We start from the raw sequence: 15,987 nt of genomic DNA on the forward strand, positions 1-15,987 counted from the left end.
AGAAGTTTTTCCTAATCTCAGTCCTAAAAGGCTTCCCCTTTATCCTCAAACTGTGACCCCTCATTCTGGACTTCCCCAACATTGCGAACAATCTTCCTGCATCTAGCCTGTCCAATCCCTTTAGGATTTTACACGTTTCAATCAGATCCCCCCTCAATCTTCTAAATTCCAACAAGTACAAGCCTAGTTCATCCAGTCTTTCTTCATATGAAAGTCCTGCCATCCTAGGAATCAAATCTGGTGAACCTTCTTTGTACTCCCTCTATGGCAAGGATGTCTTTCCTCAGATTAGGGGACCAAAACTGCACACAATACTCCAGGTGTGGTCTCACCAAGGCCTCGTACAACTGCAGTAGTACCTCCCTGCTCCTGTACTCAAATCCTCTCGCTATAAATGCCAGCATACCATTCGCCTTTTTCACCACCTGCTGTACCTACATGCCCACTTTCAATGACTGGTGTATAATGACACCCAGGTCTCGTTGCACCTCCCCTTTTCCTAATTGGCCACCATTCAGATAATAATCTGTTTTCCTATTTTTGCCACCAAAGTGGATAACTTCACATTTATCCACATTAAATTGCATCTGCCATGAATTTGCCCACTCACCCAACCTATCCAAGTCACCCTGCATCCTCTTAGCATCCTCCTCACAGCTAACACTGCCACCCAGCTTCGTGTCATCCGCAAACTTGCAGATGCTGCATTTAATTCCCTCATCCAAGTCATTAATATATATTGTAAACAACTGGGGTCCCAGCACTGAGCCTTGCGGTACCCCACTAGTCACCGCCTGCCATTCTGAAAAGGTCCCGTTTATTCCCACTCTTTGCTTCCTGTCTGCTAACCAATTCTCCATCCACATCAATACCTCACCCCCAATACCGTGTGCTTTAAGTTTGCGCACTAATCTCCTGTGTGGGACCTTGTCAAAAGCCTTTTGAAAATCCAAATATACCACATCCACTGGTTCTCCCCTATCCACTCTACTAGTTACATCCTCAAAAAATTCTATGAGATTCGTCAGACATGATTTTCCTTTCACAAATCCATGCTGACTTTGTCCGATGATTTCACCGCTTTCCAAATGTGCTGTTATCACATCTTTGATAACTGACTCCAGCAGTTTCCCCACCACCGACGTTAGGCTAACTGGTCTATAATTCCCCGGTTTCTCTCTCCCTCCTTTTTTAAAAAGTGAGGTTACATTAGCCACCCTCCAATCCTCAGGAACTAGTCCAGAATCTAACGAGTTTTGAAAAATTATCACTAATGCATCCACTATTTCTTGGGCTACTTCCTTAAGCACTCTGGGATGCAGACCATCTGGCCCTGGGGATTTATCTGCCTTTAATCCCTTCAATTTACCTAACACCACTTCCCTACTAAAATGTATTTCCCTCAGTTCCTCCATCTCACTGGATCCTCTGTCCCCTACTATTTCTGGAAGATTATTTATGTCCTCCTTAGTGAAGACAGAACCAAAGTAATTATTCAATTGGTCTGCCATGTCCTTGCTCCCCATAATCAATTCACCTGTTTCTGTCTGTAGGGGACCTACATTTGGCTTTACCAGTCTTTTCCTTTTCACATATCTATAAAAGCTTTTACAGTCAGTTTTTATGTTCCCTGCCAGTTTTCTCTCATAATCTTTTTTCCCCTTCCTAATTAAGCCCTTTGTCCTCCTCTGCTGAACTCTGAATTTCTCCCAGTCCTCAGGTGAGCCACTTTTTCTGGCTAATTTGTATGCTTCTTCTTTGGAATTGATACTATCCTTAATTTCTCTTGTCAGCCACGGGTGCACTACCTTCCTTGATTTATTCTTTTGCCAAACTGGGATGAACAATTGTTGTAGTTCATCCATGCAATCATTTCGGATCTCCCCCTCCCCCTCTCAAATCTCTTACTAGCTCTTCCTTCAGTTAGCCCTGACGAAGGGTCTCGGCCCGAAACGTCGACTCTACCTCTTCCTAGAGATGCTGCCTGGCCTGCTGCCTTCCACCAGCAACTTTTGTGTGTTGTTTGAAATTCCAGCATCTGCAGATTTCCTCGTGTTGGCGTAACACGACGCCCGTCCTGTGCCGTACTGTTCTTGGGTCGGAAACAGGTTTATCATCACTGACTCATACTGAATTTTAGAATGTAGAACACGGAACAGTACAGCACAGAAACAGGCCATTCAGCCCACAAAGCTGTGCTGAACCAGCTAAAAATCAAAAACACCCAAAGACTAATCCCCCCCCCTTCCACCTGCACCACGTCCATATCCCTCCATCTTCCTCACATCCATGTGCACTTATGCCGGCCGGTTTAGCGAGCAGAGTGACGGACACCCCTGCTGAAATCTGGAGGAAGACACACAGAGGATGCAGAGGGGGATCACAAAGGTGAGGAAAGAGGACCGGGTCGAGACAACAGAGACTTACGGAGAAGAGGAGTTCGGTGGGTAATAAAATGGATGAGTTCACAGCACTAGCCAGGCGTCAGAGAACATTTCGGGAGTGCAGTGTTATGTGTTTCACTGGAACGGGGCTGCACGAGGACATACCCGATCAAAACTTTTCCATGGACGGCTTCCAGACCGTTCCGGCTGACCGGAAGTGCACTGACAGCAGTAAGCGTAAAGGGGTTGGGTGCTTACTGTTCCAACAGATGGCGCAATCCGGGTCATATGACGATCAAGGAATGTGTTTGTAGACCAGATATTGAACTTTATGCTGTTGGACTTCGGCCACATTCCACCGAGATACAACACTGGGAGGTCGTTCCTGCCTGTGGCCATCGAACTTTGCAGCTCCTCCCGTGGAGGGTCAGACACCCTGAGCCAATAGGCTGGTCCTGGACCTATTTTCCATCTGGCATAGTTTGCATATTGTTTGTGGGTTTTGTATTGCTATATTTATGCTCTATTCTTGATTGGTGCAGCTGTAATGAAACCCAATTTCCCTCGGGATCAATAAAGTATATCTATCTATCTATCTGAACGTCCCTTAAAAAAACCTCTACCACCAGGCAGCGCATTCCAAGCGTCCACCACTATCAGAGTAAACTTACCCCTCACATCCCCCCCACCCTCCACCTTCAATGCATGCCCTCTGGTATTAGGCATTTCAACCCTGGGAAACAGATGCTCCCTGTCCCCTCTATCCAAGCCTCTCACAATCTTACAATGTTGTCTTACGGCAGCGGTACCGTGCAATACATAAAATTTACTGTCAATTACAGTGAAAGATAAGTGACTGCAGATTAGTGCAAAATAAAAGAGTGAGGTCGTGAGATACTTTTGTAAGTTGTTGAGTGCGTGCCTCGAGGCTTCTGTGCCTCCTCCCTGACGGTAACAATGAGAAGAGGCCACGTCCTGGCCGGCAATGATGGATACCACTTTCCTGAGGCAACAGGCGCACAAGTGTGGGAGGAAACTAGGGGCACCCGGGGGGAACCACAGGGAGAGATCGAACTTGTGCCTTGCTGTGAGCTGCTAACTGTGGCCATTTTGGGTTGGGGGGGGGAGAAAAAGAGTTCTGCAGCAGGGCCCATCCCAACACCTCCACAGTGAACAGTCTGACCACCGGGCTGAAAAAAAATGGGCTTGATTCACAAAATTAAAAAAAAAATAACCAGTGCAAGTGAGGCAGCAGACGGAGCTGCTACGGGGAGCGAGGTTCGAGCCCGATCTCCGGCGTTTAGTGCGCGAGTGAGAGATCGGGGGGTAGGGGGGAGCTGACGGGAACGCGGGGAGGTCAGGAGATGGTGGTTGATGGCCCAGCACGGACTCAGTGGGTCGAAGGACCTGCTTTCCCATGCCTCTGACTTCAGGGACTCGAGCGAGGACAGGCGGATGGGCGCCTCTCCTGTGGGTAACGTGGTCAAGAGGTCCAGTGGGTGCTACGGAACACAGAACATAGTCTCATTGGTTAGTGTTTCAGGCCTGAGACCCGTCTGATCAGGCCCTTCACAGCCAGCAACCCTAGCCTAATCTCACAACGACCAATTAACCTACCAACCGGTGCGCCTTTGGTCTGTGGGAGGAAACCTGGGCACCCGGAGGAAACCCACACGGGCACGGGGAGCACTGCCTTACGGGCAGTGGCGGGAATCGAACCCAGGTCGCTGGTACTGCAAAGCGGCATGCTAACCACCGCACTACCCTGCACAGTGATTGACTTCAAGAGGCAGGAGGGTGGCATTGCAGCTACATAAAGTTCAGGTTGGGCCACACTTGGGGAGTATCGTCACAAACAAGAGAACATCTGCAGAGGCTGGAAATGAAAGTAATGCCTGCAAAAGTGCTGGAGGAACCCAGCAGGCCAGGCGGCACCCGTGGAAAAGAGTGAACAGACGGCGTTGCGACCGACCCCAATGAAGGGTCTCGGCCCGAAACGTCGTCTGCTTACTCTTCTCCGCAGATGCTGTCTGGCCTGCCGAGTTCCTCCAGCACTGTGTGTGTGTGTGTGTGTGTGTGTGTGTGTGTGTGTGTGTGTGTGTGTGTGTGTGTGTGTGTGTGTGTGTGTGTGTGTGTGTGTGTGTGTGTGTGTTGCTTGGAGTACTGTGGTCAGTTCTGGCTGCCTCATTAGAGGAAGGATGTGGAAGCTTTAGAGAGGGTGCAGAGGAGATTTACCAAGAAGGTGCGTGGATCAGAGAACATGTCTTATGAAGACAGGATGAGCGAGCTGACAGGATGAGCGATGAGAAGCAGGGTGACAGAAGTGCTCAAGATGATAAGAGAGCTAGACTGAGTGGAACACAGAAATCTCCAGCACATTACAGGCCCTTCGGCCCACAATGTCGTGCCGACCATGTAACCTACTCGAGAAACTGCCTGGAATTTCCCTACTGCACAGCCCTCTATTTTTCCAAGAGCCTATTGTATCCGCCTCCATCACTATCACTGGCAGTTCATGCCACGCATCCACCACTCTGTGGGGAAAACTTACCCCTGACATCCCCTCAGTACCCATTTCCAAGCACCTTAAAACTGTGCCCCCTTGTGTTAGCCATTTCAGCCCTGGGAAAAGCCTCTGACTGTCCACACGATCAATGCCTCTCATCATCTTACACACCTCTATCAGGTCACCTCTCATCCTCCGTCGCTCCAAGGAGAAAAGGCCGAGTTCACTCAACCTATTCTCTTGAGTTACGTCCCTCAATCCAGGCAACATCCTTGTAAATCTCCTCTGCACTCTCTCTATAGTATCCACATCCTCCCTGTAGTGAGGCGACCAGAACTGAGCACAGTCAGAGAACTTTTCCCAGGCCAGAAATATCAGAGAGCATAATTTTAAGGTGATTGAAGGAAAGCGCAAGGGGGAGGTCAGAGGCAAGTTCTTTTTTAAAAAAGCAAAGGAAGAGTGGTGGATGTGTGGAATGCCCCGACAGGGGGGTGCTTGAGGAAGATACATTTAAGAGACACCGGCTGGAAAAAAAGGATTATGTAGGAAGGAAGGGTTAGATTGATCTTAGAGTAATAGACAATAGGTGCGGGAGTAGGCCATTCAGCCTTTCGAGCCAGCACCGCCATTCACTGTGATCATGGCTGATCATCCACAATCAGTACCCTGTTCCTGTCTTCTCCCCATATCCCTTCACTCCGCTATCATTAAGAGCTCTGTGTAACTCTTTCTTGAAAGAATCCAGAGAATTCGCCTCCACTGCCTTCTGAGGCAGAGCGTTCCACAGATCCACAACTCTCTGGGTGAAAAAGTTTTTCCTCAACTCTGATTTAAATGGCCTACCCCCAAGGGTCTCGGCCTGAAACGTCGACTGTACCTCTTCCTAGAGATGCTGCCTGGCCTGCTGCGTTCACCAGCAACTTTGATGTGTGTTTCTTAAACTGTGGCCTCTGGTTCTGGACTCCCCCAACATTGGGGACATGTCTCCTGCCTCCAGCGTGTCCAATCCCTTAATAATCTTAAATGTTTCAATCAGATCCCCTCTCATCCTTCTAAATTCCAGAGTATACAAGCCCAGTCGCTCCAATCTTTCAACATATGACAGTCCCGCCAGTAGATTAAACGTTTGGCATAGTGTTCTGAAGGGCCTGTACTGTGCAGTTCTGTGTGAAACAGAAAACCTACAGCACAATACAGGCCCTTCGGCCCACAAAGCTGTGCTGAACATGTCCTTAGCTGAGAAATTACCTGGGGTTACCCACAGCCCTCTATTTTTCTGAGCTCCATGTACCTGTCCAGGAGTCTCTTAGAAGACCCTATGGTATCCACCCCACCACCATTGCTGGCAGCCCATTCCACACACTCGCCACTCTCTGCATTAAAGAAAAACTTACCCCTGATATCCCCTCTGTACTTATGTGCAGTCTATATCCTACGGGGCGGCACGGTAGCGTAGTGGTTAGCACAACGGTTTACAGTACAGGCCACCCGATGCTGCCTGCAAGAGTTTATACATTCTCCCTGGTGACCGTGTAGGTTTCCTCTGGGTGCTCCAGTTTCCACCTACAGTCCAAAGATGTACCGGCTGGTGGATTAATTGATCATTATGATTAGGTTGCTGGGCCGTATCTTGATAAATACTGGGAATAAAGCACAAACAACAGCAGAAGTGGGGGAGGGAAGGCCGAATGAAGGGAACGTCTTTGCTGCCAAGATCCAGTTACACTTCGTTGTGTAACGTGCCGGCATCAGGAAGGCTGTCGGCCGCGACGACGGGCTGCTAGTCAAATGGACGGTAGAAGCAGGCAGTTCTGAGGCAGGCAGACGGAAAGACTATCTTTCCCGTCACTGCAGAGTTTTGAGACATGCGATCCTGGAACCTGGAGCAACACACAAATTCGCAGGAGGACGTTTTGGGTCAAGACCCCCCCCCCATGTTTTGTTATGGCACGGAGGTCCTTTCAGACTACCCTGTCTCTGTTACAGTGGTTCATTAACACACTGACCTTCAGGCCTTTATGTCCACCGTCCAGGCCACGCTCTTTCTTCTTTGTTGCTATCAAGAGGAAGGTCCCACACCACCAGGTTCAGGAACAGTTATAAGACATAGGAGCAGAATAGGCCACTCGGCCCATCAAGTCTGTTCCACCATTCCATCATGGGCTGATCCAATTCTTCCAGTCATCCCCACTCCCCTGCCTTCACCCCATACCCTTTGATGCCCTGGCTAATCAAGAACCTATCTATCTCTGCCTTAAATGCACCCAATGACTTAACCTCCACAGCCACTCGTGGCAACAAATTCCACAGATTTACCAACCTCTAACTAAAGTAATTTCTCCGCATCTCTATTCTAAGTGGAAGTCCTTCAATCCTGAAGTCGTGCCCTCTTGTCCTGGACTCCCCTACCATGGGAAATAACTTTGCCACATCTAATCTGTTCAGGCCTTTTAACATTCAGAATGTTTCTATGAGATCCCCCCTCATTCTCCTAAACTCCAGGGAATACAGCCCAAAGAGTTGCCAGACGTTCCTCATACGGTAACCCTTTCATTCATGGAATCATTCTCGTGAATCTTCTCTGAACCCTCTCCAATATCAGTATATCCTTTCTAAAATAAGGAGCCCAAAACTGCACACAATACTCCAATCATGGTCTCACCAGTGCCTTATAGAGCCTCCACATCACTTCCGGGCTCATATGTTCTACACCTCTAGAAATCAATGCCAACATTGCATTCGCCTACTTCACAACCGACTCAACATCGAGGTTAACCTTTAGGGTATCCTGTACAAGGACTCCCAATTCTCTTTGCATCTCGGCAATTTGAATTCTCTCCCCATCTAAATGATAGTCTGCCCGTTTATTTCTTCCACCAACGTGCATGACCATACACTTTCCAACATTGTATTTCATTTGCCACTTCTTTGTCCATTCCCCTAAACTATCTAAGTCTCTCTGCAGGCCCTCTGTTTCCTCAACACTACCCACTCCACCTATCTTTGTATTATCAGCAAATTTAGCCACAAATCCATTCATCCCAGTCCAAATCATTGACATACACCTTAAAAATTAGCAGTCCCAACACTGACCCCTGTGGAACTCCACTGGTAACCGGCAGCCAGCCAGAATAGGATCCCTTTATTCCCACTCTGTTTTCTGCCGATCAGCCAATGCTCCACCCATGCTAGTAACTCCCCTGTAATTCTATGGGATCTTATCTTGCTAAACAGCCTCATTAGATTAGATTAGATTAGATTATGAGGACATGCAGTCCTCTTTTATTGTCATTTAGTAATGCATGCATTAAGAAATGATACAATATTCTTCCGGTGTGATATCACAAAGACCAAGACTGAATGTACGGAAATCCTTCTGAAAATTCAAGTACACCACATCTACTGCATCTCCTTTGTCTACCCTGCTCGTAATTTCCTCAAAAAATTGCAGTAGGTCAGTCAAGCGGGATTTTCCTTTCAGGAAACCATGCTAGCTTTGGTCTATGTTGTCATGTGCCTCTAGGTACTCTGTAATCTCATCCCTAACGATCGATTCCAACAACTTCCCAACCACTGATGTCAGGCCAACAGGTCTATAGTTTCCTTTCTGCTGCCTCCCACTCTTCTTAAATACCTGTCAACCATCAGGCTCCTGAACCAGCGTGGATAACTTCACTCACCTCAACTCGAACTGACCTCCACAACCTATGGATTCACTTTCAAGGACACACACATCTCATGTTCTCAGTATTGTTTTACTAAATATCAGAGAAATCTACAGCACATTACAGGCCCTTCAGCCCACAATGTTGTGCTGACCATGTAACCTATTCTAGAAACTACTAGAATTTCCTCTATTTTTCTATGCTCCATGGACTTTTACTAAAAGTCTCGTAAAAGACCCTTTTGTATCCAATTATAACTTATTATTGTTTTTTTTTTATATTTGCATACTTTGTGTCTTTTGGCACATTAGTTGTTTGTCAGTCTTTGGTCGAGTGTAGATTTGACCGTATTCCTTTGTTCTACTGTGAATGCCCGCAAGAAAATGAATCTCAGGGTTGTATATGGTGATATATATGTACTTTGATAATACATTACTTCGAACTTTGAGGGGGGAGGAAAGTGAAGCACTCAAGGAAGAACAGGATCACAGGAAGAACGTGCAAACTGACATATATCCCTCTCACTCCTGCCCACCCCTGGATGTATTTGGAGCACCGCATGCAGTTCTGATGGCCAGATTATAGTTCTCCAGTAAATCTATTATCAAAGTATATATGTAACCATATACTATCCAGAGATTCATTTTCTTGGAGGCATTCTCAGTAGCACAAAGAAACAAAATAGAATTTGTCCGGGTGTAACCTCGAGATATGCAAATTAGCAAATACTAAAGTTCAACAGCAACCAGTCTTCAGATCTGAATATGGATTGTAGATTGGATTTAAAATGCAGCTCAGAACAATGGTCTTCCTGGAGCTGCAGAATGGGGGTTGATTGCAAACCAGCAAATGTCCCATTGACCCGTATGCATGAATGCAAGAAAACACCCATCCACCTGAGATGTCTGCATATGCATTATTGCAATAAACACTCCACTGACCTGAAATGTCTGTATATGCATGAATGCAGCTCAGACAGCAGTGCTTGACATTCATTGTTGTGAGGATCTATGTGTTTAAAAATCATACACAACTCAAAGTATTATGAATGCATTGCAACCATACAAAATGTCCTGCTGTTATCTTTAATCTTTAGCATATAAAAATGTCACATAATGTTGGGTCACGGAGCCTCTATCCAGAGTGTCTCTAAATGCTGTCAGCTTGTGTGTGCCGAATAAAGATTTTTACACTACCTGCTGCATATCTCGCTGGTGGCTTTCGTTGATAGTCAACAGAATCTCTGAAAAGCCACGCACATAAAGAGGAACAAACAACCAACCAATGTGCAAAAGATGACAAACTGCAAATACAAAAATATAAATATAGAAAAGCTGTGGCCAGCTCTGGAGGAGCATAGATGAGATTGACCAGGAATTTTGCCAAGACTTGGGGGGGGGGGGGGGGGGAGAGACGATTTAAAAAAATAAATAAATGAGGGGATTGGATAGACTGGGCTCATCTTCCCTGGAGCAAAGGAGGCTGAGGAAGACCTGCTAGAAATAGAGGATTATGAGGGACACAGACATTTCAAAGTATATTTTATTATCAACGCACATATATGTCACCACATACAACCCAGCGATTCATTTTCCTGTGGGCATACGTAGCAAATCTATAGAATAATAACTATAACAAGATCAATGAAAGATCAACCAGAGTGTAGAAGACAACAAACTGTCCAAGTGCAAATAAATAAGTAGCAATAAATAACGAGAACATGAGATAAAAGAGTCCTTAAAGTGAAATAGTTGGTTGTGGGAACATCTCAAAGGATGGGTGAGTGAGTGAAGTTCAGGAGCCGATGGTCGAGGGGTAGTAACTATTCCTGAACCTGGTGGTGCGAGTCCTGAGACTCCTGTACCTTCTACCTGATGGCAGCAGTGAGAAGAGGGAGAGTCCTGGGTGGTGGCGATCTCTGATGATGGATGCTGCTTTCCTACGACAGCGTTTCATGTCGATGTGCTCAATGGTTGGGAGGGCTGTTACCCGTGATGTACTGGGCCAAATTCACTATGTTCTGTCGGATTTTCCGTTCAAAAGCGTTAGCTTTTCCACACCAGGCTGTAATGCTGCCAGTCAACACACTCTCCACATCTATAGAAGTTTGCCAAAGCTTTAGACATCATGCCGAATCTTTGCAAACTCCAAAGGAAGTAGGCAATAGTCAAAATCTTTTTGCTCCCCCTCTGATAGGGGGATCAAACACAAAGAGCCATAGCTTTAAGGCGAGGGGAAGAAGTTTTAAGGGGGGGATCGCAGGTTTGTTTTAAAGACGGAGTGGTTGAGGTGCCACAATCGCAAAGTGGTTCGCAGAACACCAGCAACCCAGGTTCAATTCCGCCACAATTTCACATTCTACAATGGTGCTAGAGAGCAGCTCCTTTGAGCTCATTTGCAGAAGCAACTCAATTTCAACCTTTAACATCTCTTCCCCGACCCCCCCCCCCCGCCTTTTCAAGGTGGACGGGGTTCTGTCAATGTCCCTGACCTGCAGCTGCACACAAACTGTGGTTCTTTAGGGTGATGGATTCCTCCCCCCCCCCACCCCCAAGGGCTCACCAACCAGCCATTTTCTCGATACCCCAAGGGTTTCGGCCCGGAAGACGAGCGCGCCTGTGGGTTTCTGAGGATTTGCGGCCCTGGGGACGAGCCAATTCTACGTAGAATACTGAACTGCTGCAGCAGGAGATTGACGTGGATCAGCTGTCGAAGGTCCCTGCATTCGGTGAAATGCTCTCAAGTCTCTCTCTCATTGATGGGGGGGGAGAAGAGTTTGCTGCCGATTCTCAAGTCAGGAAAGCACGGGGGGAAGAAGGGCGACGCGGCAGAGTTTAACGTCGCAATGCGCTGGGTTTTTTTCAACTTTTGTTAAGTCTCCCCTCTTGCCATGACACCCTTCCCTGCCCTTTTATTAGGGAAAGGGGGAGAGCCTGTGACACGTCTATTCGTCGGGTGACCGATAGGTTTTTGTCGCACTGTGGTTCACGGTCCTCTCTTCGCTATTGCTTGCTTGGTGGGTGGAGGGTGCGGATGCAAGCGGGGGAGGGCGAGGGTTGATGCTCTGCTGCTGCTTGTGCATGGGAGGGGGGAGTGGGGGGGCTTTCGGGGGTTCTAACATTTTTGCAGTCACTCATTCTTTGGGCTACCCTTCTGTTTTGGCGGATGCCTGTGGAGAGCAAGAACTTCAGGTTGTATATTGTATACGTTCTCTGATATATAAACGGAACCACTGACCTATTCCGGAGACGTTGGTAAGTTAATTGGCCACATGGGTGTAAGCGGATAGTGCGAGGCTCGGGCCAGGAGGACTAGATACCGTGCTGTATTTCTAAACTTTAAAAAAATATATACATCTCCGAAACACAGAGAACGGTTGACATTGGATTTTCACCACCTCCTCTACAACCCCCAAGGAGATGGTAGTATCAGATACAATATTTATAATTAATTCCGACACAGGGTGGATGCAGTCCTCTTCTAAGAAAGTGGCTTTAGAATGGATCAGCCAATTTCTTTCTCAAAGAATCCATCTTCCCAGATCCCCACCACCCTCTTCCCGTTGCTGCCATCAGAAAGAACAAGGGTCCCCAACCTTCTTTGCACCGCAGACAGGTTTAATATTGACAATATTCTTGTGGACCAGCCGCCGAGGTGGGGGGTGGTGTTCAAGTAGGGTTAAACTCACCTCAGCCTGTCTTTTACAGTTAGGGTTGCCAACTTTCTCACTCCCAAATAAGGGACAAAAGTAGCAGTCAAATCCCGGGACACTTGTGTTTACCCGAGAAAGACTACCATGACCATGAGGCCTTGCGCGGGCACCTGTGTGCGCATGCGTGACGATTTTTTCCCCACAAATCGGTTTTTGCCTTCATCTTCCCGACTATACTGTACATACATTATTTCTACTTTATATAGGCTGTGTATTTATCATATCATTCCTGCTTTTACTATATGTTAGTGTTATTTATTTTTGATTTTATCTGTTGTTTGGTATGATTTGTTAGGTTATTTTTTGGGTCAGGGAACGCTCAAAAATTTTTCCCATATAAATTAATGGTAATTGCTTCTTCACTTTACGCCATTTCGGCACGAAAGGTTTCATAGGAACACTCTACCTTAGCAGGGGAAATACAGGACAAGGGTGGTCCCGTATGGGACAAACCAATTTAGCCCGATATCCTGGATGTCCTGGCAAATACGGGACAGTTGGCAACCCTATGTTCAAGTTCAACAGTGCTTGACAGGGAATGAGGAAAGGCGCAGCTGACTCATATTGTTTCCTCATGGCCTGGTAGCACTTGCTTTGCGGCCCGGTGGTTGGGGACCACTGAAGTAGAAGGTACAGGAGCCTCAGGACCCGCACCACCATGTTCAAGAACAGTTACTACCCCTCAACCACCAGGCTCTTGAACAAAAGGGGATAACTACACTGACTTGCCCATCCATTGAGATGTTCTCACAACGCAATGATCTCACTTTAAGGACTCCTTATCTCAGGTTCTAGTTATTTATTGCTATTTATTATTTGCATTTGCACAGTTTGTTGTCTTCTGCACTCTGGTTGATCTTTCATTGATCCTGTTTACAGTTACTAGTCTATAGATTTGCGCCCGCAGGAAAATGAATCGCAGGGTTTGTATATGGTGACATACATGTACACAGATAATAAAATTTGCTTTGAACTTGTCGATATTGTGACTCAGACATAGTTTTTTTTTTTTAAAAAAAGTTTTTTTAGAGGGGTGGTTTTGTGTGCTAAAGAGGGGATTTCAGATCAGGTTTAGGGCAGGGAACGTGGGGGGGATTCGAGGGTCAGGCCCCTGTTCCGCGTTCGAAGGTCAATCAGAAGGTTGGAAGTCGAAGAACGACAGCCGAAGCCCGTGTGACCAAGAGGCCTGCCGTGGGGGTTTGTGGGCACGCCGTGTTGCTGCCGGGACACCTGCGGGCTGCCCCTCCAGCACTTGCCTCGGTCGCGTTAGTTAACGGAAACGACACACGGGGAAATGCGTTTCGATGTACACGCGACAAGTACAACCGAATCTAAAAAGAGCCAGCATGGACCACAAAGGGCCTACTTCTGCGCTGTAGACCATCTCTCTCGGTTCTGACCAGCAGAAACATCGCAGACTGGCAGCCCATCCCTCCCAGTGTTTCTAGACGAGACGGTACAATTAGAACCCTCCTGGGCTGATCTGACAGCAGGGAGGTAAAACTGTCTCCCATCCGCCACCAAGTGCCCTACCTCAAAAACATGACAGCCTCTGTGTGCAGAAGAAAGAAAAACAGGATGCCTTGTTTCCCCCAGGGCTGAGGCAGCAATAATACCATAATTACTCACTAGATTATGAAGTGCTTTTGGCTCAAGCACAAATCCAACTTCCTCATTTACAGCACAATGCAATGGTTATTGCAGCAATAAACTGCCGTGACTCAATCTCTGAGGTTCTGAAGGAAATGATTTTTAGAAAACCACACACACACACACACACACACACAGGAATCTGCAGCTGCACTCAGAATGCCGGAGAAATTCAGCAGGCCAGGCAGCATCTGTGGAAAGAAACGGGTCGTCGATGTGTCCGGTCAGGTGAAGGGTCGCGGCCCAAAGTGTCGATTGGCTCGTTATTGTGAGGTGCAGTGAGAAAACTATAACTGACGGTTATTGAGAAATTTGTTTTGTACAATCCGTTAAAAACTGTTGGGTTGCAGCACCAAAGCGCAGAAGAAGAACTCTGAGAGCGTTCGTAAACTGCCCAGAGGTCTGACTGTGGAGAGGAAGAGGCGACAGAGCTGTGTGTGGGACTTCACGCTCCTGTATCTCCTTCTTGATGAGAAGAGGGTCTTCAAAGATGGGTGCAGTCTTAATACGGTAGTCAGACAGCTGGCAGACAGGCCCTCGGCTCATGCGTTGACCAGTGAGCCCACCAAACCTCTCCGACCCAAGTAGTTATCCAGGTGGCTTTTAAACATTGCTAATGTGCCGTCCCAACCGCTGCTCATTCCAAACACGTGCCAGCCTTTGTGTGACAAACTCCCCCCGCCCCCCGATGTCCTTTTCTGGTCTTAAATGCATACCCTCTTATTTTTAAGCACCCCGGGAAAGTAGTTCCACTTAATATCAGAGCATGTAAACTATGTAAGTCCTGAAATTCTTGTTCTTGGCAGACAGCCATGAAAACAGAAGAATGAGTGACAGTAGGAACGTTAGAACCCCCCCCCAAAGTCTCTCCCTACTCCCCCTCTCCCATGCAAAAGCAGCAAAGCATCGACCCTCCCCTCGCCCACTTACTTCACCAAAAAGCATCAGCACCCTCCAAGCAACAGCAAAGCCAAGACACACCATGTACAGTACAACAAAAACTAATCATTCACCCGACGATTCCACATGCCACAGGGCTCTCCCTCTCTCGCTCTAATAAAGGGATGAGAGGTGCCTCCCTTTCACAGCAAGAGGGGAGACTGTCAAGAGCGAACAACTCGCTGATCTAGGGCGCAAAAGTATGCGCGTCACTCCCGCACCCACCAAGTTCTCCGACTGGAAAAATCGGCAGGGACTACGTGCTTTCGCTCTGCCCATCTCTAGCAGGTCACCCCTCAAACTCTCCCGTGCTCGTAAGGCAGGCGTACAGACCATCCCATTACATCAGTGCATCAAGTCAAGTCAACCTCCCTCTGGTGCTCCTCCCCCTTCCCTTTCTTCTGTTCTCTTCTGTCAGATTCCCCTTTTCTCCAGCCTTTCACCCATCCACTTCCCCTGCTCTTTACTTCATCCCTCCCCCTCTCCAGTTTCTCCTGATACCTGCCACCTTGTACTCCTTCCTCCTCTCCCTCCCCACTCTGCCTTTTCAGCCCCGAAAAAGGGTTTCAGCCCGTACCGTCATTCCACAGATGCTGCCTGGCCTGCTGAGTTGCTCCAGCATTCTGTGAGAGCCGCTTTGGACTCCCAGTCTGTTGTCATTTAACTATACACGCATACACGGCCAAACAAGATAATGTTTCTCCAGGCCAGCGTGTAAAGCACAGTAGTACACGTTACACACAATAACTTAGGAAAGTACGGATAAAATCTACACACAAACTATGCATAAATAAGTTACTTAGATTAAATATTGTCAGGTACGGAAAAGATTAACCCATGACATTTCAAATGCGATGCGGCAGGGAGTTCAGAAGCCTGACGGCCTGAGGAAGAAACTGTTTCCCATCCTGACTGTTCTTGTCTTTATGCATCGGAGTCTCCTGCCTGATGGTAGAAAGTCAAAGAGGATGCTGGATGGGTGGGTGGGATCCTGGATCATACTGAGGGCCCTGCGTACGTAGCGCTGCTGATAAACATCCCCGGTGGATGGTAGGAGACCCCATGATCCTCTCACAGTAGGGACTTCCGGCCCGATGCTCGGCTGCTCCCACCCCAGATGGGGATGCAGGT

The 15,987-nt window shown here is 47.5% G+C and overlaps 1 protein-coding gene across 2 annotated transcripts in view; it reads right to left on the bottom strand.

Moving 5' to 3' along the window:
* The window catches only part of prdx5 (peroxiredoxin 5), a 51,637-nt gene that overhangs the window by 22,261 nt on the left and 13,389 nt on the right, over positions 1 to 15,987 (bottom strand). Inside the window, exon 1 of one of the 2 annotated variants that reach the window (XM_072250907.1) lies at positions 15,434 to 15,454. The exons of the other annotated variant lie outside the window; for it this stretch is intronic. Coding sequence (XP_072107008.1) covers positions 15,434 to 15,439 — 6 coding nt within the window. The 5' untranslated portion in view covers positions 15,440 to 15,454. Of the gene's footprint in view, positions 1 to 15,433; positions 15,455 to 15,987 lie in introns of those variants that run through there. 2 annotated transcript variants of the gene reach the window in all.

Source organism: Mobula birostris, unplaced genomic scaffold (genome assembly GCF_030028105.1).
Source record: "Mobula birostris isolate sMobBir1 unplaced genomic scaffold, sMobBir1.hap1 scaffold_760, whole genome shotgun sequence".
Lineage (NCBI taxonomy): Eukaryota > Metazoa > Chordata > Chondrichthyes > Myliobatiformes > Myliobatidae > Mobula > Mobula birostris.